Genomic DNA, 23,332 nt, shown 5'->3' with positions numbered 1-23,332 from the left:
GCAAAATGCGATTTACCAGCTTGAACTCGAACCCAGACCCTTGAATCTGCGCTTTCGTTCGGCTCGTCTTGTTCAGGCAGAATGCGATGTATTCAGGTTAAAATATTTTTATTCTTGAAGTTTGCTGTAGATTGACATTATTCACTTAGACTCAACGAGACAGGAATTGAGATCACCTCAGTTTATTTTAATATCTCCTCCGCATTGTAATTTTGCGTGAGCTGCAATTAACAACTTTAATTGAAAAATATTCCCAGCCAATTCTTTTTTGTTGCCGCAAGTGCTACTTATTTTAACAAGAGAAAGTTAATAGTTTTTAAGTGAAGTTAATGAACTCAATTAGATATTTCATGTCTCGAAAAACAAAAAATATATTGGTGTAAATCTTTCACCAGGCACGCGATCCGTAAAGAGACGCGACAACTTTGTCTCTTCTGCGCATTCTCGCTAGCGACAGGGCTATTTATGGTCTCAGGCTCTTGAGTGGTTTTGATATTAACGTCACGTATCGTGTATATTTTACTTGGCTGGGAGTAAGCTACTGGCCGCTGCGGTAAAAATCTGTTTTGTGATAAGTAAGCATTTTTTTTATATCTCGCCGCTCATCGCTTTGGCTGGTAAAATTAACATACTTAGGTTTTTCCAAAGTGCTTTTCCCGGATCGCTAACTGTAGAAATAGAGCCTTCTGTTAATGCGAGCGAAAAATTAAAGCTTTTAAAAGTATTTAAAAGGTACTCATTCATTCAGCTCAATGATGAAACTAACAAAAATGACAGTGACAATGATAAAAGTAAACTGGCGATATAATTTGTGGACCTTCTAACGCGATGTTTGTACTCCAGCTTATTGTTATATTTATAAGTTTCTGAGAATAACAGGTTCCTTGTTTTCTTCCCTTTTTTATCTCTATTTTTACCAGTTAAATCGTTTAATTTTGAAGGCGTGGGTTTTTACAATGACCTAAATGCTTTTTAGCCGGTGCTATTAGCGTTAAGTTGGAAATGATGGTTTCATAATATATTGTAGCTCAAAATGCAAAACGTTAATTATTTTGAAATAACTGAAGACAATTGATAAACTCATAAAATATTGATGTCCTTTAATGGAAAAGATATAACTATAGTTTTCAGATCTATTTACATTTAGCTTTACTTGAAGAGCATGCAAGAAAACCTAAAAATTATGTTAGTGGTAGCCAGCTGTTAAATACGTATATCTTAAGCCCGAAAAAAATGCGTAAAAAAAAAAAACCGATAGAATCTTCGTGGGAAAAAAACCACTACCACAAATACAAAATATTTGTTCCTCTAACGACAGATGAAATAACAAGCGTTGAGCCTCCCAAAATTAATCATCTCTACGTTAGTGATACTGGCAAAAAAACTAGAGCCCACCAGTGGCTTTTCTCGTAGATTTACAAGTCATTGCTCGCCGGCGCTTATTTGGCAACCTGAATGACTATTTTTTGGCCTTGCTTGAATAAGCGTGGTTAATGAATCCTTAAAAAAAATCATAAAAATACGCCCTCGCAAGAAATACTAATTTTCTTAACCATTTAATGGGTTAATTGACTGAGTTAGGAGAAAGTTAGATCATTAAAACTTTTTTTTTTCTTCGAGAAGCTTAGAGGACATAGAATAAGCTGTCACCAGATAATGCGATTACTAGATAAAGCATAATTTGAAATTTTATCTCCACGCTTCTCTTCGTATTCACAGACATTTTTTGACGTCGTTTTCCGTATGGTTACTGATTCTGACGCTTGTAATATCGCCTGATCCCTCTGGATTCCAAATGAATATCGCGTGTTACCGCGAGATCTTGCGTTGTAATGACGCGTCATGTAAGTCGAGTACGTGGGAAAGTGCCTCAGGAGGAACCCAACGCTGCGAGCCTGTATTACAAGACGCTCTTATTTCGCCAGTTGGTATATACGTACCAGCAGCTGGTAACTTGAACGTGATATGCCTAAAATAAGAAAATAAAAGAAAACCGCCATGTGGGTGGATAGGGGCGATAAAATTGGAAAAACAAATGATTTTCAGTTTCTGAAGCTTGTTTTTTTTTTTTTTTTCATCAGTTTTCAAGCTTACTTCAGAAAACGGCCTTCAATTATTTTTACATGTTAAGCGTACAATCATGAATTTTCGATTATTATCAGTGCCAGAAGAAACTCCTAAAATGTTTCAATGATCGTGAAAGTAACTATGGAATTTATACCCAAACGAACGTGACTGACATATTAACTTCAACTCGAACTATAAAATAACATATTTATCATTATTTTAAAAAATGAGCTGATTCGCTGGTTTTTATCCCAGATGGACGCGATAAGTAGGAGGATAAAAGGGTTTTATTTCGTCTGCCTGCTATGTAAATTTTTTCCACAATATGTTGATGTGCTGTTTATTCATTGATATGAATTAAATTTGACTGCTTATTTCTTTCGATATAAGAGTATTATCATTTATTCTCTCCCCACCAGTCTTAAGTATTTAGAAAAAAGTGTTCTTAAGATTTGATCGGCTATGAAACTAATATAGTTTGCAGTTGACTTCTCAGCTGAATACTCAGCCTCCAGCGCCTTCTGTTAGACAGAGAAGCATCGTTCAGATTTCTCCAAATCATTTATTTGAGGTTTTGAATTTTGTGCTGCGCACTATCTACGCTACAGTTCTTTTTGGGTCTTCTTCGAAGGGTAACCTTTTCCACGGGAAAACTGGATCAATTTAGGGTGTGGTAAGCCATTTTGCACGCGACTAAAGAACGCCCGACATGCGCTGGTTCCCCGTGCAGTGCAAGCGCACCTCGTTTCCTCGTGTTTCTGATGCATGAAAATTGAAGTTAGTGGTGAAGGCCCGTCGTGTCACAGTTGTTACTCTCTTAGTTAAAATGGATTTTTTAAGGAATAAGGTGTTTGCGTTTAGTTTTATTTAAAAAGAAGAAGGAAATCATTGAGTGGCAGTGGTGGATTAGTTTAACTTTAAGGACACACATTGCAATCACTAGCCATGTAATGAAAGAAGGATATCAGTGAAATCTCGCCAAAATCTCCCTGCTCTTAAAGATAAAGTTAGATGACATCTTACATGTAACGCAGTGAAATTAGTCATTATACAGTCCGCGTGAATTTATGTGCGTGACGGACTCAAGTTACAGTATAGATCTGTAACTTCCCGGAGAGATCAACCCAGTATGTGCCAAATAAACAAGTCTAGTCGTTTTCAATGCCGCGATCCAAAATAGAGCCTACTTTTTTAAAAATTTCTGGCAGAACAATGATCCTCTTATATTTCAATCTCATTTCTGTCGAAACTCATTTGAATTTTGAACTATATGCATTCGATCTTACAGTCCCATTTCCTTGATCGAGAGAGAGCCTTGATCGAATGTAACTAAAGCACCTTATTTCTAAAGCGATCTCTTTCCTCAGCTTGCTTTTCGCAATTCCCCGAAACATTATCTAAAAAATTAAAATGAGCAAGCTTGTTCCACTTAATTAGGAACGGTGCATGGAGCGGGTAGCCATCGATCCACCAGCTAAAACAACCTGCGATATTTGCCAATGGTACAGTGCTTCACTTGAAAGTGTGGTCACACTGAACGCAAAAAGATGTGTCCTTGCATTAGTAACCGCTTACTCTCAAGATAATAAGCATACATTTCTCTTTAATTACTTGCTGTTTACACAAAATTTGGCCATCCTTAGCCCAGCAAATGACTTAAGTCTAGTATTTTACTTTCGCTTTACTCTGTTCTTTCTACTGTAGTCTAAAATACTTGAAGAAAATTGAAGCAGTTGACAAGCAGCTGGCAAATTCACGTTTCATTCTCCCTGGATAGCCAACGCTTTTTACTGTTTGAAATAATCGGCACTGTCTAGTCTCTAAAAAGTCCTAAAAACCAGCTGAAGCATTGTTTAAACTGTCATGAATGCCAGACAGCGAGTCGATCAATTTTAACTGAAAGCGTCAGAAAAAAAACACCCGACTTCCCTTCAGTTTTAGAAAGAATTATTATCCATCCTTTTTTGTGATTCCCTCGTGCAGTCAGGCCAAAGTACTAAAATGAAAAAATTTGGGTAAAAGAGGAAACGCCAGATAAACAGAAGTCTCATTTTGCGGAAGTGCCCTGTGGGCGTCATACGTCTTCTCTTGAAATTCCCTGCCGCCGGAAGGCTGAAAGCGGGACATTGTTAGTTTATGACTGCTGGTCAGCTAAAGGCTGTATATTAAATAAGTCTATTTCAGTCTTTGTTGCCGAAAATGGCTGTTCCTAAAAAACTATTTTGAAACGTTTTTTTTTTTTGCGATCCAATGTTTAGACTACACCTGATGTTGGGAAATGTCTCATGTCGATCTGTAGGCAAATGGACTTTCATTCCCATTAAAAAAGACCCGAGACGAGGCGATTCACCGAAAGCCTCAGAGTGAGCTCTTTCCGCCATTTGACAATGATAGAAAACTCAATTACTGTAGACTTTTGAATAAGCAAGGATCGGGTTTTTATCATAAGCGTGCGTCAAACAAAACCATAAAGGCGAAGGACCTTCAGTAAAATGCTTTCATACCATCTTTGTAATTATAAAAACTGAAAGAAAAACCACGATCGAGGAAGTTAAATAATACAAAAACAGCGTACTTTCAAAACGGTAGTGCATTGCGCTGTATTGGTTTCAGGAACTCTAAACCTTTGTAATAAATGGTTTATCAGACTTCCTTGGTCACACCAAATACGGGAACAGTGGCTTGGCAACTAACTCCGTTTTAATGATCTTTAAAAATAACGCCTTTGGATTAGAAATATATTTGTTACAACACAGCTTGAAAGAAACCGAAACTCTGAAACTGTCAAACGAGGTAGAAAACAATAAGATATTTCGCTTTGTTGTGGTAGTCATTTTGCCTAGAGGGCCGAGGAAACGAAATTTGTGGTGAAAGCGATCGCCCGATTTTGACTCGCCATATATTATTTCCACGTGCAGATCTTCGTTTACAGGGACAATGTTCAAACAAGAGTCGAAGCTTTCATTCCCAGTCTTTAGTCAGTCAGCTGAGTATTAAAAATGGAATTTGACTCGCTCGATCACCAGCGCAACTCGTGCGTTTGAATGACATGTAAGCTGTAAGTGTCGTTTTGTTATCCCTGTGTAACAGCCGGGGTCAGTTTATGGGCAGAGGAAACACACAACTTGGAGTGATTATTAAAACTCATTAGAAACCATAGGTGACACTGACGTGAGTTGAGTCTAAGCCAGCGAAGAATAAGAGGCTTGCTGAAAATTGTCAACAAACAGGCGCGCTGAAATTTCTGATATTTCTCCTAGTTACATTTTGTTTTAGCATTTCTGCACGCTAAACGAGTTACCCCGCAAACAAAACAACAGCGGTGCTGTCCGTGTGATCTCTGAAGTTACGACCCGCCGTGGCAACGTTGCATGAACTTCGCCGATGAAAATTTCGACTTTCATGAGAGATTATTGACTGCAGTTCTCCCAATAATAGTACGTTAGTTTCTAGTTTATAAAAATTTTGGATAAATAAACCTTTTTTTTCTGAAACAACCTCAGAGTCCAATAGTAGGTATTGTTCAAGTTGTCTTTTCGAAGAGCAGTTTTTGTTTCGAGTGCGAACAATTGCATGGGATGCTTCCGTCTGAAACAAGAGTACATGTGCGTCATATCACGAAGGCCAAGCCCAGCTAGGCTTAATGAATTGTTACAATTCTTCTAATTTCTGAGCGCATAAACCCGAGAAGGCGCAACATTTATAGCTGAAACCTTATGATTAATTGTTCTGGCTTCATCAACATTATGCTGTCCTTTGAAAATTCTAAACCTCTGGACATGTTTTGCTACGAACTAAAGAGTTCGAAAGTTGTTTTTTTCTAGCACTTTTCATGTGCTTTGCATTTTCTGCTGAAATCCAATAAAGCGTGATATGTATACGATCGCGTGCTTTGCACCCGATGATGTCAACCTGCCAAAATTAGACAAAGGTGAAAACATCAACATGGATTAAAGTGAGCATATATATCGCTCCAAGTGTCGACTTGAGAGTCAACAAGTGTCTGACGCAAATCAGCCAATCGCAAGCCGATATTTTTCTCTCCAGGTTACTCCGCGCTGTTGTTCCCGTTGTTTCCACCAATCCGATGGCGGTCATCAGATTACACGTGACCACTTGCGGGTTTTCCCAGCATGCCCCTCATTGAACCGGAATTTCGAGCATTTGGCGCCTGAAGCTTTCAGTTTTGAAGAGAGTTGTTCGTGGCATGGCGAGCACTTTATAGTTAAAGCGATGGTTATAAGTTAAAAATCAGCTTTGCAAAGCTCCAGGGACTTTGCGCGATGGCCACCAGCAAAATTGTGAATGGTATCGCAAGCCAGGCGGCCGAGGCGAAAAAGAGAATGACGAAAGAGGACGACGAAGGGTATACTCATGAAGTTTATCAATATTACGCGCAAAATTCGCGAAAATTTACGTGAAAATAATTTGTAATTTATTATCGGCGTCTCATAAGGGGTTAAGAATTTCACAGGTCTTAAATCTCGTGCTAGCCTGCTGGGTTGTAGTGTGTGTTTAAATCATTGTGACTGTGTACGTGTGTTGTTACGCTTCATGCAACTCTTTATGTGAAGTTGTTTCGAATGCGTGGCGCCGTACCACTTTCTAGCTTTCTTGTCAACTTCCCCTTCTCTTTGTCTTCCGTTCACAGCAAACTCTTCGTGGGCGGACTCAGCTACGAAACCACTAAAGGTACCTTGAATTTTTTACTTTCAATTTTTTAATTTTTTTTTTCTACCAAATGTGAAAATACACATCAGAGAAAGTTGTATATTTCTTATGTCTGGGGAAACCAGGTGTCGAGGAGGTTGTTTACGACCTGCCGTTAAAACTCTTCTTCCAATTTCAGAAACTTTGACGGATTATTTTAATACTTTTGGTGAAGTTGTCGGTGTTGAAATAAAAATGGATGCATTGACGGGTCGCTCAAGGTTAGTTTTAACTTTACTTTGTATTTTTACTATTGTCAATCGAAACTTCAGCTGAGCTCATGTACTAGGCAAGTTTGTTATAATTTTAAACCGACAATGTATTCTTTTGTAGTCGAGCCCACGTGCTCGACATCTCTCAGTTTACATATATAATGTATGTAGGAATCAGCTTTACTTTTCGCGGCTTCGTGTGACAATACACGTTTTTCTTTTGTCTGGCTCTTGAAATTTCATAACGCCTCGGAGAATGGCTGCTTAAATTTTCACGAATTTGTGAAATAAAAGCAATTGACCAAATACAGTAAGGAAATAGGCGACTGATCGACGGGTTTTCTCTTTTGGTTTTAAACAATTCAAGTAAAAAGAACAGTCCTATAAAAGACCACCGGTGTCTAATGTTCGATATAAACAACCCCCTGTAGCGAAATATTTTTCGCGGTCATTTTGCAGCATAAACATTCGCACGACTTTGTAGAAGCACGCCATAAGCGCATAAGGAAATTAATGGATGATTCAAGAGGACTCGAGAAAGGCGCCAGCAATTGTTGTTTTGACTGACAGAATTTCTAAATCTATATTCTATGGCTTGCGCCTGCTGATGTTAGGCGAAACTCAGCTAAATTTACAATATGTTTGTGAACGGGAAACATATTATAAATGGTCGTTGAACTGTAAAAGTTCATTCTTAATCTTTTAATGGTGTTCTTTGCTCGCGCTTTCATGTAATTGACACTTGTCAGTGAATTCGAACTCTTATTGTTTGTTTTCTCTCATTTCAGAGGGTTCGCATTTGTACAATTTAAGGATCCGAAACAAGCAAACGCGGTACGGTGTAAACTCTATCATAACTTAGGCCATAAATAGCTCTTAAAGTATGAGGTACTGTACTTTAGAATTTAGTCTTTTGCACTATTATTTTCCCTAACAATGCCTGCGTCAAGGACTCTGCTTTTAATGGCTTAAGTTTATTATCCAACAATCTGGAAAAACGGTGAGCAGGTTCATTCTTTAGACATCTGACTACCAGAGCCTCAGTGGTTATTGCTGAATGGAACATAACAACAGTATTTTTAAGTACCGACTGACCAGTCATTTCTTGACAAGATATCACACTATATATTGGGTAACAAGCTCTGTCACAGATGGTTGGAGATCTATAACCCGTTAACCAATCAGACAATTCTATTGCGGACATTATATTGCATCTTGAATGTGTTTAACAATGATTTAGCAGAATTTAGCAGAAGTTTATTCTCTCAGATGTAAAGTCTTGATCCAAACTGTAAACTGATGAATGCTAGTAAATGCAATAAAGTTCATTCATGAATACGAAAAACATTTGCCGTCGTTTTCGAGGGGCAAAGTGCTATAATTGGTTGCATGACATGAGAGAAAAACAAGCTGAACTGCCATATTAATAAATATGAGGTTTTGTATTCCACATGTTCAAAGTGCACTTATTTAGATCTCGTGATGTTTTTTTTAACTTTCTTTTTCTTTGGTAAACTGTCTCAATTAAGGAGCAGGTGATGTTTTAGCTAAATTACCATAGGGCAAATTAACAAGTTGAGCCCATAAAAATAGTGTCTGTTTACCCTGTGGCTATCTAAAATGTCTTGTTGTGACTTAGGAGTGATTAAAAGTTGATTTTAATGACGAAAATTTGATGCCCACTTTTGTGATAAACAGGAAGTGCTGGCAAAGGTTGCATGATAAGGAAGTTGGTGACATGAAAAATATTGTGCTCAATACTGAATGAGACATTTCTAATCTAGTATGATTTATAACAAAGCTGTTTGTCTTTACCATTAATGCTGAGTGTGATTTTTTGTTAAGACTTGTATTTTTTTGGTTCCATCGTATAGTTTTTGAAGGGGTAATTAGAATAAGAAATCCATTGGTAAGAATCAACAGCCATGGCCCATGTATTTGTGTTGGGTAAATTGCATGTTTTTATTGGTGGTAGAAAGCAAGAACACAAATTGAAGTTCAAGTGGTGTTTTTGTATGCTGTTAACTAGAGACTGAATTTAGTTATTGAAAGGTTAACTTTCTATTCTAGTAAGTGAAGGGTCTCTTCATACAAGTTAGCTGCTTAGTTTTTAAATCTCACCCCACAGCTCCCTAATTTGGACAAATTATTGTTTATTCATGCAAGAAGGAGATTGAGTTAGTGAAGCAGGTTCCTATGACTAGCCTTGAAATATTCCTGTGACATGTGAACTCTGTAGGTGGATTACAGCATCGAAACTCAAATTTATGCCTTGTTCATTAGGAAACTGAGCTTAAACTTCTTTTGTTACCTGTAATTAGGCTGACATCTCTGTGTGTTGACTGAGGACTAAGATAAAGAGAGTTATTTTCGTTCTTTCATGAAAAATATTTTTGTGTCTATTGTGTGGTACTTCATTTGCTGGTAGTGATTTTTAGATGCCTTGAGAACTTAGGGCAATCAAAGTTACCACTGTAAGACTTTTAGGTTGAATTACAATTGAATGAACAAAACAAAGATGTTTATTCTAATGTACCACCTTCTCGAATTTTCGTGTTTGTCAATCTTGGAAATCCACCAAAATTTCAATGTATATGTGCTCTGATGCATGATTTAATTTATGTCAGTGATTGTATCATTTTGATTTCAAGACAATTTTGTGGAATGAAAGTGAATGATGAACTTAAAATTGCATTTAGTCTATCGTCAAATACTAAATTATCATCTTATTATCCGTCAAATTGTTATAATTTTGTGCTTGCAATTGCATGATCAGTTCAATCAAGTTAAGTACCATTGTTTTGATGGGGTGGTGTTGATCAGTTCTCAGTGTAGAAGGTTTCCTTTAGCTATTATATCAAGCTTCTTTGACATTTGATTAATGCCTCTCTCGTGATCAAGGTTGGAATCTTGCCACTAACTTTCAGTTAGGTTACTAGTTGCTTGAGTCTTTTACTTTATTGGTATTTAGAATTCAAATAGCCATGATATGTTTCAGCCCAAAAAATGTAATTTTCATCTGGTTTGAGATTGGGTATGGTAAGACTGAGGTGAATTAAGACGCCTTTCCTTAAGTCATGAAAACAATAGACGCTCCAGCTATGATAGTATTCTCAGACATATTTCTTGTTATGTTATCATTTGATGCATTTTTCTTCCTATTCAAGAGATTAAAGTCTTTGATAGCATTTCTCTACAAGAATCCAAGATCAGTTATTATCATTTTTGCATAGGAAAAAAAAGTATATATCCAAAAATGGACTCTCTTTGAAAACCACCCAACAATATTAGCAGTGTCCCAGCAACAAAAAATGTCAGCAAAAACAACCTCCAAGCTAACATATTTGTGGTTTTTATTAGATTTCAATCTTGAAGATTACCTCAGAGAAAGTGCAATTAAAACTCCTAGTGAAGAATCCCATGAGCTCTTGTCAGCTTATTCTGGCAGAAGAAAAAAGGGGAAAAGAGAGTTTGAAATAAATTGCATTAGCAAAAAATCATTCCTCGTGATTTCTGTAGTCATTTCCGTATGTCTGGATATACTGTCTCTGTCCTTGAAAACCTCTTGACTACCCATGGAACCCTGCCAATTGGATGATCATCAGCCAGGCTAAGAAGGCAACTGTTGATCACCTTTTGGATCCTTGGAAACCCTGGAGGCCTCTGTCCAGATGCTGATAATTTGACATGTGCAGAGCAACAACATACCGTCTTTACAGGCGGACTTTATCAGATTTCTTACCAGACAAAAGTTGGTCGCTGTTAAAGTTTTCTTGCTTTTGTCTAATTGATTCATGCTGTAAAATGACAGTGATATATTTACAACTTAACAAGTCTAGTCCATTGTGTATGATAATGTTTTTCCCAAGTTACTGCTGACAAAGTTCACTCTGCTCTGAAATGCTTTGGATCATGTATCACGTATCACATATCCAAAGTATCAGGATTTGGACATGATGCAATGAATCCACCTTCAACAAGATCATTTGTATTAATAATCTGTTTGTGGATTTTTGTCAAGAAATGTCTTTTTTTGGATTTGAAGATCCAGATTTGGATTTAAGTAAAGACATGCACTCTTGCTATGACCTGATATTGACTGTGTACAAATTTACAATTTCCTTGTGCATGATATTGTCTTGCTTTGTTTTTGCAATCAATATTCTGCTTGTACATTGCTGTGTCCAGAGTAGAAGATTGATGTGTTAAATATAGACACTATGGCAGTGTGGAAGAGTAATATTCTTCTCAACTGCCACAGTCTTGGCAAACTGATGGAAGTTAACCCTTACTTGTTGGAATTTCAGGTCTTGCAGCATGGAGGTCCACATTTATTAGATGGGAAAACAGTAAGTATACCTAAAAGCTTTGAACAAAGCTGTGGTCACTCATTGTCATTTTCAATTGTACATCAAGGAGGTGTTTATCAAAATGCCAAGATATTAATAAACAAACTCTCCCACTGCTTCTCTTTTGGGAGGGTTGTGGGGTGGAGGGACAGTAAAAACGCTGAACAATGTAGCAAGAATCACAGATTAGATTGAGTTTGCAATGTCACATTCTGCGACAATAAATCTGTATTATTTTCAACTTAGAGGCATTTGGTGTCCACATACATGTAGGGTGGATATGATTTAGTGAAGAAATTTGGTTTTTGATTGATGACTTCCATTGAATATTTTTGTTACTTCCCCACCAGGTTGATCCCAAGCCAGCAGCACCTATAAATAAGGTTAGTGTGTAAAGATATTAGAAACAGGGAGTATAAACCTCCACCAGGAGAAAAACTTTACCAAATGATGCACTACTAGATGTCTTATAGAGTTGTTAAACTAACTACAAATTTTATACGAAACACAACAGATTTGCTCAGGCTGTAACCACTTGAATGAATGTTCATCAACTTTCTTGATGGGTTCTCTCTCCCACCAACAGTTTTATAAGCAAAGTTGCTATATTTGCACTTGCTCTTAATCACCACTTACCCTTTTAAACTCTAAGAGTGACCAGAATCTAATTTCTCCTCACAGTAGTCACTCACTAAGATCATGAGAATAAAGGAAATGATCACCAGTCTAAGCAGCTTTGATTAATAAACAAACTCTCCTTGTCAGTACTAAAGGAAATGTATAGAGAAGAGTTTAGAGACTATGGAAAGTGGGATGGGGAATCTTGTGAGCAGAGTAGAAGTTTTATCATTCAAATAGATCAATGCATAACACCCCCTACATTACATGCCACCGCAGAGAAATGTGTTTAACTGGGAAGGGACAAAAATTCTTAAGTATCCACTTCAGATAGGAACACTATTTCTTCTCCCTGATGTTGTCCCCCTCCATGGTACTCTTATGATATGGGGTGAATTTGTGTGTGATCCTATTATTATAATTATAGTAATTGCAATTGAAGCCTTCCCTAACATAGTGATCTTCAATTTTCAGCCACCTCATTTGAGAGTAAAGAAAATATTTGTGGGAGGACTAAAACCAGAGACCACTGATCAACAGATTAGAGACTATTTTGGATCAACTTATGCACCGGTAAGGATGTAGGGCGAGGAGATTGATCAATTGGTCCATCTGGCACAAGCAGACTTCTCTTTTGAGAAATATGACAACTTCTCCTGCCCACTTGCACAATTGACAAGCCCAAGATAACTTTAGTGTCAGTTACTGTAATGGTCCGCATTCTCCCTTATTTTAAGCCAGACAGGCAGAATAAATTTTTGGACTGGTAGAGCAATCCTTTCACCTGCTGATTTTTCAAGAATTTCAAGCCATTTTAGGCAGTAATAAGAGGTACTGCAGGTGGTAAATTTAGTTGATTAACACCTGAAAAGGAGAACACTGAATATTACTAGCTCCTTTAGGGATTTTGACAACATTTCACAGAGTGAACCTGCATCTTCATGTAACAAGAATGTTGCAGATTATTTGGCTAGCTTACTGAGATAATGAAAGGGTGTGGCAGGGTTGAAAGGGGGGAGGGGTGCCTTGGCTATTTTGCACTGCATGAGGAGATGATGGTATGAGACAGAGACAAAATTAATGGGAGCAATGCTGATGTAGTCTTAAAAAGTGTCCTGCATCAATTCTGAAGGCAGGTTACAATGAAGGGCAGTTCCAGTTAAAACATCTTGAATGTTTGGGAAACTTTCACTTGCAACAATCTTGAACTTTACACTTTAAGTTGATTGATTGTTTCTTGATTTTAGGTTAGAGACATAGAATATGTCACAGAACACTTAACCCAGAAGAGACGAGGTATGCAGTTAGATAGTTCAAGAGCATTGACTTAACCCTTTTACTCCCAAGATCTGATTGTCAATTCTCTCCTCCAGCTGTTACACATTTCCATGTAAATTAGTTTTGAGAATTTGTTGTAAGATCAAGGCAACTGATTCTACCTGATAAGTTTGAGTATTTTCATAACCTTTTTGCTGAAAAATGTACAAATATTTTGGGAAGAAGTTACATGTCAATCACTTCTGGGAGCTAAAGGGTCAACCTACCAACCCCTAAGAGTGACCAATGTCTAATTTCTATATGCAGTATCACCCCCTGAATAAAAATTAGGGTCACAAGAATAGGAAAGTATCACCAACTAAAGAAGCTCTTGGTTGTCAAACAAATTCTCCCTGTCAACATGTCAGGAAATTGTGGAGAACATTATGGAGAATATGCCTTCTGATGTTAGGATGTAAAGGGTTAAGTCTATAGTATATTTACCCAATTGCTCCTGCTCCAAGCTAAAAACATAAGAGTCACAAGTTACAAAAATTGTGTTAGAGATAAAGTTCTGGTTGCAGGAAAGACTGGAGATTAAATACCCTATGTTCAAGGTCATTGAATCACATGACAGGCTGTAGTACTAACAGCACAGGCTTGCTTAAAATTTGGATAAAAAAAAATTATACAAATTTGTATTTGCCATGGTATTCCAATAAGCAATAGCTTAGATCACAGCATTTTTCATTACATTCTCGTTTGTCTAATGCAGTAATTTTCTTTAATCTTTTCTTTTAGGTTTCTGTTTTGTTTCCTTTGATTCAGAAGACACAGTAGACAAGATTTGTGAATTACAGTTCCATCATATTGATGGTAATAAGGTGAGCTTGCACAGGGTAAGAAGCGTTGATAATGTAAATTGTTCTCTGTAAAGAGTCTCTCAAGCTGATGTTTCAAGCATTAGCCCTTCCCCAGAGTGGAGATTGAATTTATCCATTTGTTATTTTGTGATTAAGGTTGAAGTAAAAAGAGCTCTTCCAAAAGAAGTTCAACAGCAGCAAGCTGCACTTCGTGCTGCAGTGGCAGGGAGAGGAATGATCCCAGCAATTGGTGAGCCCAGAATTTTTTCACCTTGAATTATTTGTTCTTGCATTTGATGGTCAATAATTTGGCTCTATTCTTTTTTATACATTGTTTAGTGGGACAAGACTGAGCTTAGGATAGAGTGTTGTTAATAAAATAATGTCCACTCAAATTCCACTCAGTTCCTTGCAGAAATTTTGAAATTTGTTTTTATATTATGTGAATTTTACTGTTCCATTGCAGCCACAGCTTTTGGAGTTGTGCCTGGAAGAGGAAGACCAGCTGCAGGTATAAGCAGAGGTAAGGCTTTTTACAGTGCACTGTATGTATACTCCAACCAACAGCACACAGCAATCAAAGGGTCAATATAATGGAGGAGTCATTTTCTTTTCATGACCTTGCAACATCTTTTGGGCCATAGAAAAAACATGTTATATGTTTGTGACCAGCTGGCTTCTCTTTTTCTCCATGCTGTTCTTTATGCACTTCTTATGGAACTGACTGAGAGAATCTAGAGAAAAATCAAGCCTTTTTTTGAGACCATCTTCTTTATTCTCATTAGCTTAGTGTTTGATTCATCAGTGATACCATAGTGAAAGATTAGGTGCTAGTAACCCTGAGGTTTATCCCTTTACACCCTTACAACAGTTGGCATATTCTCCATACTGTTCTCTATACAAGTCCTTAGGAGCTGACAAGGAGAATTGTTTAACAATCAATAGCCTCTAAAGTTGGTGATCATTTCCTTTATTCTCATAACCTTGATATTCAGGGGGGTGATATTATAAGGAAAAATAAGATGTGAATCACTCTTAGAGGTCAAAGGGTTAAGGGTTAAAAAAAGCTTTGAACCTTTTTAATCTTACTCTCTGGAAGGTTATTCTATCAAATCTACGGCAATACATTTCATCTCACATTGTGGTTTTAAATTCTGGTGTTCAAGGTCCATTCCGTGCTGGTACGGCGGCTGGAACTGCTGGGCTTAGTCTCACAGCCGCTGCTGCTGCTTATAACCCTACATATGCTGCAGCTGCCCTTTATGGAGCACTTGGCACAGGTGCAGCCTATGACACTGTCTACCCTACTTCCTATGGTGGTATACCTGGCTACCCAGGGTACTCCCCTGCAACGTTTCCCACCGCAGCCACAGGGTACCCCAGTGGGTATGAATTACATCTCGGAGCCAGTAGAGATGCACGATATCCAGGTATGCAGGGAGTTCAGAGTAAAGAAGTGTTGAATGCACAATGAAGGCATACGAATGTGTGTATTTGAATTTAACTATTTTCACTGAGGATTTTAGAACAAGTGTACAAGAAAGAAGCCCCTGATTTGATTGCTTGTCACCTTGTCTCCAGCATTGGATTTGGAAGTTGTCATTATAATTATTTTTATTAGGTCATCAATTCACTGTTGTGAAATCTGTCTTGTATTTACTTGGAAAGAAAATTAGTTATTAAGAGGTTATATTTTCAAGGTTTATTGTACATCTCTGGGATATGTTGAGTTGGAAGAACTCTACTTGGACACCCAATTAAAGAAGATTAAATGATGTTAGGGAGTTACCTGGCTTTGAAGGTTGATGTTACTTTTCTCTCCTAAGCTGTGACCAACTCAAATTTTTTTCTGTTGATCATTTTAGGCATGTGTATGCCAGATAGGGATCACAGAGGTGCAATTAGAAAAGATTTATTTATCGGGTCATCATCCAACCTTTAAGTTTCCCAGAGAAGTACAGCTGTATGTATACTCCAACCAACAGCACTCAGCATGAATGCTGTATTTATTCATGAATTTTATTGAGAGCCAGGAGGTCGACATTTTCATACAGAGTCTTATATTTTCTATAAAGTGAATTGAATTTGTCAAGGTCATTATTTAATGTACATTCATCAGTATTTGTTGGTTAGCTTGGGTTATTTCAGTGCACACCAGGGGCTACGTGAGCATGTACCAAGGCCTTACCTGTTAGTGCGTAATTTATGTTTGCCAGATGTTCTTTTGGTTTGGTTTTTTTTGGACCATATATTTCTTTGTTTTTTTAATTTTAGTTTAGCTGTTAGAATTTTTCTTAGTTTCTTATGAGTTATAAGGATCATCAGGGTTTTGTTTCCTTAGAAGTGAGTACAGTTGGTATTGAGATCAGTAAAAATTATTTGGATCTGACATTGAAGAACAAATGAAACTTAAACATAACTCCAACATCTGAGTCATGAAATTCTTGCATCCCAAAGTTGAAGTGATGATACCCCCCCCCTAGAAAGTATAGCTTTGAGTTTTGCAAATGTTTCTTTTTTGTATTGCAATTAAGGCAATAACAAATGAATGTGTAATAGGGATAGTCTACATGGTACAAATTGAAAGAAAGTACTGATAAATGTAATGAAGAATACATCCTGTTAGGCCACTTGCATCCTGTTGGGCCATACCAGGCCAGACTAGAAACCAGTCTGTCCTGGTATGCGGAACAAATTTAGGCAGTCAATCCATATGGGAAAGCTCCCTCTGGCTGCTGAGCCTAGATTCTAGCCTGGTGGGAAGTTTCCATTTGGTTACCAATGTCAACAAGGGGCAACCTTGCAAGTTTATCCCAGTAACCAGGCTGGAATGTGCTTATAAAAATTTTCCAGCCCAGCTCCTGAGACCTTGGTTAAAAACTAGTCATTTTCCTCAAATGCACATCTGAATTTGGCAAAGTGAAGATTATCTCGTATACAGTACCAACGTGTATACATAAGCCCCATCTGTTTTCCTCATGTGAAGAGGCCCTCAGAGCTGGTATGTAAATTGGTTGGATAAACTGACTTCCACATAGCTAGAGGACTGTCTTGTTCATGTTTTGGTGTTGGAAGTAGTAAATCAGTGGTCAATGAAGCATTTTCATGAGAATTACAAGTATTGGTTTTTTTGCATACAAGATTTGTAACTATTTTTTGATTTGAAATAGATTTCCATTTTTCCAATTTTTTTCCTTGTTTTGCTCCTTTTGTGCCAGATTCATTTGTGTCTGACATTCAAAGAATGAATCTGTAAATGTAAATTTCCTTGGGTAACACTCTTCTTCAAACCCAAACTTTTTTAGACTTCTTGATAATGAGGTAATTGCAAGATTGTAAAGGCTTGCATTCTGGAGGGGATATTTGCTAGGAAAAGTTAGGATTTAGGGCAGTTCACGTAGAGAGAGAACCACCATGCATAAAAGTCCTGTAAGCTTTCACCTTTCAAACAATACGTGCAAATGGCTCCCAATCTTTATGTCTAGAAACAAGCTGTGAAGAACTGCATCTTGTATATCAGATTGAGTCTTTCCACACGAAATGAGCCAAAGAAGCAAACAAAGATTGTGTTTGTAGTGGAAGATATTATGTTTGGTTCTTAAGTGCCTAACAGGTGCTTTTAGTTGTGCATTATGGCTTTGCAAAACAGCAGTTAACAAATTACAAGATCATTGTTTCTCAATTTATTTCTAGAAAAGGTAACTTGTAGGCTTTTACTTTTATTGTCTATCAGCACAAGTTTTCTTGGCATGGGTCTAAACATATGAATTGTGGGCCATTTAGTACCAAAATTATCAGGAGAAAAAGTGTGTGCTGTGAACTTTAAGGAAGATTTAATGTTTGGCCAGCTACAGAGTTGATTAGTGTATAATCTACAAAATGTACAAATCACATATTTTTCAACACAAGAAGGGTTTGTAGTCATTGGCTGAAGACAAAATGCTATCCATTCATTGTGCACATATTGTTTTAACATCAGCAGTCATAGGTCAACAAATGAGCTCTTGTTTTACCCTTGCAGTGTTGACCTCAATTTATCATGCAATGCAACTGGTCTCTCCACCAGTTGCTTTTTCAATTAAAGGTGGAGGTAAGGTGCTTTCCTTAAAACAGGTTTGTTCAACCGGGAGAATGGGTTCTTTTTGGTGTATATGAAAAGAAAGTCCACCCCTTGTGTCAGGTTTGTGCAATTCTGTATTTATTATGGCTCAAAGAATGGTGAAACTGTATGCACCATGATTGTTAATTTGTAAACTCTTGCACATTGTGTTGCACACATTTGACAAAGGGGCAAAGAAAACTGATAAGTCATACCCAAAGGATAGGTTCCCTTCCCCCAGCATCAGTTTTGTTAGATCTCTGAATCCAGGAGTTCCATTAAGATACAAGATTATCCAAGCAAGGTGTTCTGACAAACTGAGAGCATCCTTTCATTTTATTAGTGGAAGAAGGAAAGAACTTTTGCATTAGCTTAGGTTAGGACTGCAAGGGTAAAGTTAAGACGGAAAGATAATGTACGTATACAAGTCTTGCAAAGCAAGAGGGTGTTCTGTGTTGAATCATGCACAGTTTTTGTAATATTTTCCCAAAGATATTGAGATTACCCTTGCATGTATATTTTCTTAGTATTGTGTTGTGTTCATGAAGTCCATTCTAGCTTTTAATCAAAAATGATACCTTTATTTTCCTTTGGAAAAGTGACTGATCTATTACCTTGTACAGACAATGAGATGTGTTTGGATTATATGCTGAAAGAAAAGTTAGGAAGTTTGTATTTCCAAGTGAACCATTGATTTAATTTTATTTGATATTTTTGTGAATATTGCATGTGACAAGTGGAGACAAAGTTGTCAGGCAAAACTTCTGGTACATTAATCACAAAGTTGGCCTCCTTATAGTGAATCAAAAAAGATATTCTGACAGTACACTCTAAGTGGTGGATGCTACTGTTCCTTTCACTCATGCTTATTCATCGAGTTTGAAAAGCACTGTACCTTTTTATTTCTATTTGTTTGGTCTTGGTTTATCTTTGCTATGATTTTTTTTCTTGGTCTTGATTGCGTCTTAAAGAAAAACTTGATATATATTGTACTATCAGAGGCCCAAAGTATCATCAGAACGTTTTTTAGACCATTCACTGTAAAGGATAAGCTGCAAACCCTTTGAATTCCAAGATCTCACTGTGAATTTTCCTTACAGTCTGCCCTGTTATTTTTTTAGTATTTTCTCCTCTGAAAGTATGGTTCAACCAGGTGATGTATTTAGTTTCTCCAATCACCTTCATGAATCTTCAGCAAAGTATTTTTTTTAGGAGAAATTATATATTGATCACTTTCATGTTGAGAAGGGTTAACCTTTAAACTTTTAAAAGCAGTCATTTACTATTTTATTTTTTCAACAATTTAAAAACACCGGTCAACCAGTTTTGTAATACATCAGGTGATAATGCTTGGTTGGTCATTGGTCATTTGTAAGGAGATGTAGCCCCCAGGTCTTGGGAATTGAAGGGTTAAAAAGAATTATCAGTTCAAACCAGGGGGTATGAAGTCACTACAAAACAAAGAAGGAGAGAGGTGTCACTGTATGTGAAAAATGTACAAGCTGTGGTATATGATGCAACTTCACTGTCATAATTGTTAATCATCTTTACATGATATTACCTCTTAAGAATGAGAATTTAGTATTTGTTGATAATGGTAAATTTTTGTAGCTTGTAGTTGTACTTTTTAAGAGCATAGATAATACTGCTCAATCAGAATCCTCTTTTAAGTTCATAATTAACTTCAGAGTCAACTCTTTCAATGCTTCAGTGGCTGTTTCGTACAGTTAATGTCTTCTTTCTCTGAGTTATTGATCTGACGATGTTAACTAACTTTAATGATAATCAAGTTTCCATTTATAGATTTGTATATTTAGAGTAATAAAATGCATGTTTTACTGTTTAGATTGCACTAAATCCCAATTAACTATATGTAGAAGTAATACCCACTGTTAGATGTAAAATGTTAGATCTCAGAACTTCATTGTTTTGCAAAGAAAAGGAAAGATGGAAACAGATCTTTCGGCTTTGTAGAATTGTTAGGCAAAGTTGGAAGGAGGTTGCTAGATGCAAAACTATTACATAGGTGATTAATATGCGACTAACTGGTCATTGTTAAGCTTTATAATATGTGGTATATGCATCAAATTAACAAGCTCTAGTCTTTAATTTTTTAAAATATTTGGTAGTGTGCTTTATAATCCTTAAATTCATTTAAAGAAAATAACTGTTTCCTCTGTATTCTATGTGACTTGTCAATGCAAGTAGAGGTTTCTAAAGATTGTGTAAAAGAAATTTCTTTGTAGTAACGAATAATTATTCTTTGGTAATGTTATTATACACATATATGTATGTTAATCTGAGGAGTAGCCATTGAGGAGTTTTTATCCATTATACTTAAAATGTAGTGAAAAAATTCTATGGGCACTGTTTTAAAACCTGTCATAATATCCGAATGCATTCTTAAAATCAATTTTATGGCACAATTTTGTTGAACTAGTTGATTCTAAGGGAACTGTGTTAGTGTTGCCAAATAATGCTGGGCAGCGTTTTCTTCTAAGTCGCTGACCCTTCATCACGTGACAGATGCGAGTGATCTGATTGGCTCCTTCCCGCAGCAGGGAAGTGGTGTCGTGGACATAGATGACAGTGGTGGCACTTCCTTGAGCACTTTTCGATGATATTAAAGAAGGGTGCCAGGTAAGGTGTGGCCACAGTACCACAGCCCAAAATTTATGTAAGCACCCCTTATAATCTCATAAATCATGTGCAGGGACAATTGATTGGAAAAGCAAATTTAAGGATGTCTGTGACTAATTTTTAAGGAAGCTTTTTGAGGTCATGCTGGTAATTAAAATTTATCTGCACTTAATTTAGACTATGGCCAGCCTAACGTGCTGTGTCTCGCATTAAGCAGTTGCTGCCAAGTAGATAGCTGAAAAGTAAATTAAACCCTGATTGGGTAAAAATTGCAAGACAAAGTTTTGAAGTCTGTGTGTATTCTCACGAATGCTTTGTTTAGACACTTGCATGCTAGCCACATGATCATAAGCTTAATGCGCACCTTAAAACCGTCAGGTTGGCTGTAGTTGTGCAAGTTAATGGGATTTTAATTTCCACATGGCAAGGGTACAATTGTAAGACTAAACCACAGTTTAAAGTAATAAGCACTGTTTAAGTTAAAGGGAAGTAAATATGTAAATGTTGTAAAGGTGTTAGGCTTAAGCTATCACTTGTAAGTAAATTAACACTGACATTAGCATGAAGCACTAACAAGTTAACGTAAATATTAATCTATATTTCAAAACATCTTTGTAATGTAATGTAACTGATTGTTCTGAATTGTCAATTGTGAAATAATGCCATCAGTTGTGAATATCATAAACAATGCAATATTCATAATGAACTAGATTGCTGCAAATATTCTTGTTTACAGCAATTCCTATCTCAGAAACCAGCTTTTCACTGTCTTCTTTTTTTTCTGTTCTGTTTTATTTTTTTTTTTTTTTCTTCATAAGCATTGTTCAGTAGAGCTGACACACAGAGTACTAGTTTCTTTGGCAAGGTTTTAATTTGTTCTTGAGAAATATTGAAATTTGACCCTCTGTACTCTAGTGATCTTGAAGGTTTGTTCTGTATGTGATCAAATCTGTTCTTGCATGTGTTTGTTGCAGTAGTTTAAGCTGTTCCTTTTCGCCTTGCTCACTCTTTGTATTTGTAGATTCGCATACAAGTTTATTTTGCATGAAAAACCACAGGTTTCGTCTTATTAGCCAAAGATTACAAAGCTGAAGGACACTGTCTTGAGACAAGCAGTCTTTTTGAGTGAACTTGTGAGGGAAAATCAACAAATAATTTTCTCTTCTCCTCCCCCTCTTTTTTTTTTTAAACTGCTTTGCTCATAGTCTTGACAATCACCAAAGGTACGCAGTTAGTATTGTGTGACACAGTTCAAGGGTTGAAGGCTTTGATTTCATCTTTATACTTTTGTTTTTCTGTTGTGCTGCAGATGGTCGCCCCAGTGCCTTTGGACCAATAATGTCATACACCAGAACAACCTTCCATCCTTACGGTCGTTAGCAAAAATGTGTGACTATGGCGTGACAAGTTTTCGTCACGCAATTCATTTAATGGGTTGCTGAAAGTAACGCACAAGAATTAGAATTCAAGAAATGGAGATGGTAGTTTTTTTCTCTTCACACAGTGTGAGAAAGCACGCCAACAGCAACGCCTTCAAATGAGAAGCTCACTTTTACCATTTAAATGTTGATATTGAAACATTTTAGTCACGTAAGAAAAAGTTGCACTCCATAAATACTCATCACTGAGGTTCGATATTGATAACTATATGTTATGGGCCCAAAGGCAAGCTCTGATGTATGGACATTTTGTGGTAGCTACAACCCCAGGTTAAAAAATGTAAACAGTAGGTCTAGTTTTTTTCCCCTCAAAGGGCCCCAGAAATGTTTTAGGTGAATATTGTCTATATTTTGTTTGTAACTTGTATAGTATTTATATCCATGTACATTGTTTGAGTTCTTTCCTGTCAACACCAGCCCAAATGGTGTCGTGGAGCCGCTGTTTTGATCTGTAGTGTCACAAAGTGACAAAATGTTACTTCGTTGTAATGAAAAATAGATACATTTGAATCGCCTGAAAGATCACTTCCTTTTGTGTTTTAGCAGCGATTTTGTACTGATAAAGTAGCGTAGTGTACTTGGGAATTAAGTCAAACTGGACACTGCAAAGTAATTTAGAACTATAACTAGGAAGAACTCTGTTGTCGTATCGCAGAAATATCTTTGTTAGGTTGTTGTTTTTAATACACTTCTGTTCATATGCTGTTCTTCAAGAACATTAAACTTATCGACTTGCTTTATGTTTCTTTATACCTTTTGTATGTTGCAATTTCAAAGGTGATATGTTTAGATTTCCCTTTGCATTTCACTTGGAGTTCCAAAATGTTCTGACGACGTGATACAGTCGAAGCTGTATACGGTGGCACCGTATTAAGCGGTCACACTGGATTAAGCGGTCAGTTGTTAACATAAAATTTTTGCTCCAGAGTTTTGCGGCTTTCCGAACTGCCTGGATGTAGGGAAAGGCCGCAAACTGCCATATGCTGCTTTGAATGTTAAGGGATATCAAAGAGTTTAGCGACTGGTTTGGATGCGTTCTTGTCGCTTCTTTGTGCGTCGCGAAGGTGTTCTCGGAATC

General features: G+C 36.9%; 1 protein-coding gene and 1 long non-coding RNA gene across 4 annotated transcripts; one reads left to right on the top strand and one right to left on the bottom strand.

Moving 5' to 3' along the window:
- Nucleotides 1-1,078: 1,078 nt before the first annotated feature.
- On the bottom strand, nt 1,079-2,232 carry LOC149052975 (uncharacterized). Its single transcript, XR_016188599.1, has 2 exons — nt 2,095-2,232; nt 1,079-1,969 (listed from the first exon to the last, which is right to left on the bottom strand). It is a non-coding gene; the product is annotated as an uncharacterized LOC149052975 (long non-coding RNA).
- A 4,044-nt stretch (nt 2,233-6,276) lies between these two features.
- Nucleotides 6,277-22,994, top strand: LOC113667194 (heterogeneous nuclear ribonucleoprotein A/B). 3 transcript variants are annotated; one of them, XR_003445864.2, is made up of 14 exons: nt 6,277-6,433; nt 6,719-6,759; nt 6,917-6,998; nt 7,778-7,823; nt 11,297-11,338; nt 11,689-11,721; nt 12,431-12,529; nt 13,204-13,252; nt 14,015-14,097; nt 14,233-14,326; nt 14,543-14,599; nt 15,243-15,506; nt 15,942-20,815; nt 22,125-22,994. XR_003445864.2 is itself a non-coding variant. In XM_027182988.2 (13 exons), the coding sequence occupies exons 1-13, from the start codon at nt 6,351-6,353 to the stop codon at nt 22,193-22,195; spliced, it is 1,044 nt and encodes a 347-aa protein (XP_027038789.2). In that variant the 5' UTR covers nt 6,277-6,350; the 3' UTR covers nt 22,196-22,994. The 3 variants fall into 3 exon arrangements, 2 of the variants coding, with proteins under 2 accessions (XP_027038789.2, XP_089068866.1); XM_027182988.2 differs by lacking the exon at nt 15,942-20,815; XM_089212740.1 differs by lacking the exon at nt 22,125-22,994 and having other exon boundaries at nt 20,702-20,809.
- Nucleotides 22,995-23,332: the final 338 nt, after the last annotated feature.

This window comes from Pocillopora damicornis, chromosome 1, assembly GCF_964200805.1.
Source record: "Pocillopora damicornis chromosome 1, jaPocDami1.2, whole genome shotgun sequence".
Lineage (NCBI taxonomy): Eukaryota > Metazoa > Cnidaria > Anthozoa > Scleractinia > Pocilloporidae > Pocillopora > Pocillopora damicornis.
This window is presented reverse-complemented; position numbering and strand designations above follow the sequence as displayed.

Bases quoted from the DNA above. Each gene is read 5' to 3' on its own strand.
- LOC113667194 (XM_089212740.1), top strand. From the start codon at position 6,351: ATGGCCACCAGCAAAATTGTGAATGGTATCGCAAGCCAGGCGGCCGAG. The intron at 6,999-7,777 runs GTTAGTTTTAAC...CTCTCATTTCAG, and splicing joins GCATTGACGGGTCGCTCAAG to AGGGTTCGCATTTGTACAAT. The intron at 12,530-13,203 runs GTAAGGATGTAG...TCTTGATTTTAG, and splicing joins TTGGATCAACTTATGCACCG to GTTAGAGACATAGAATATGT.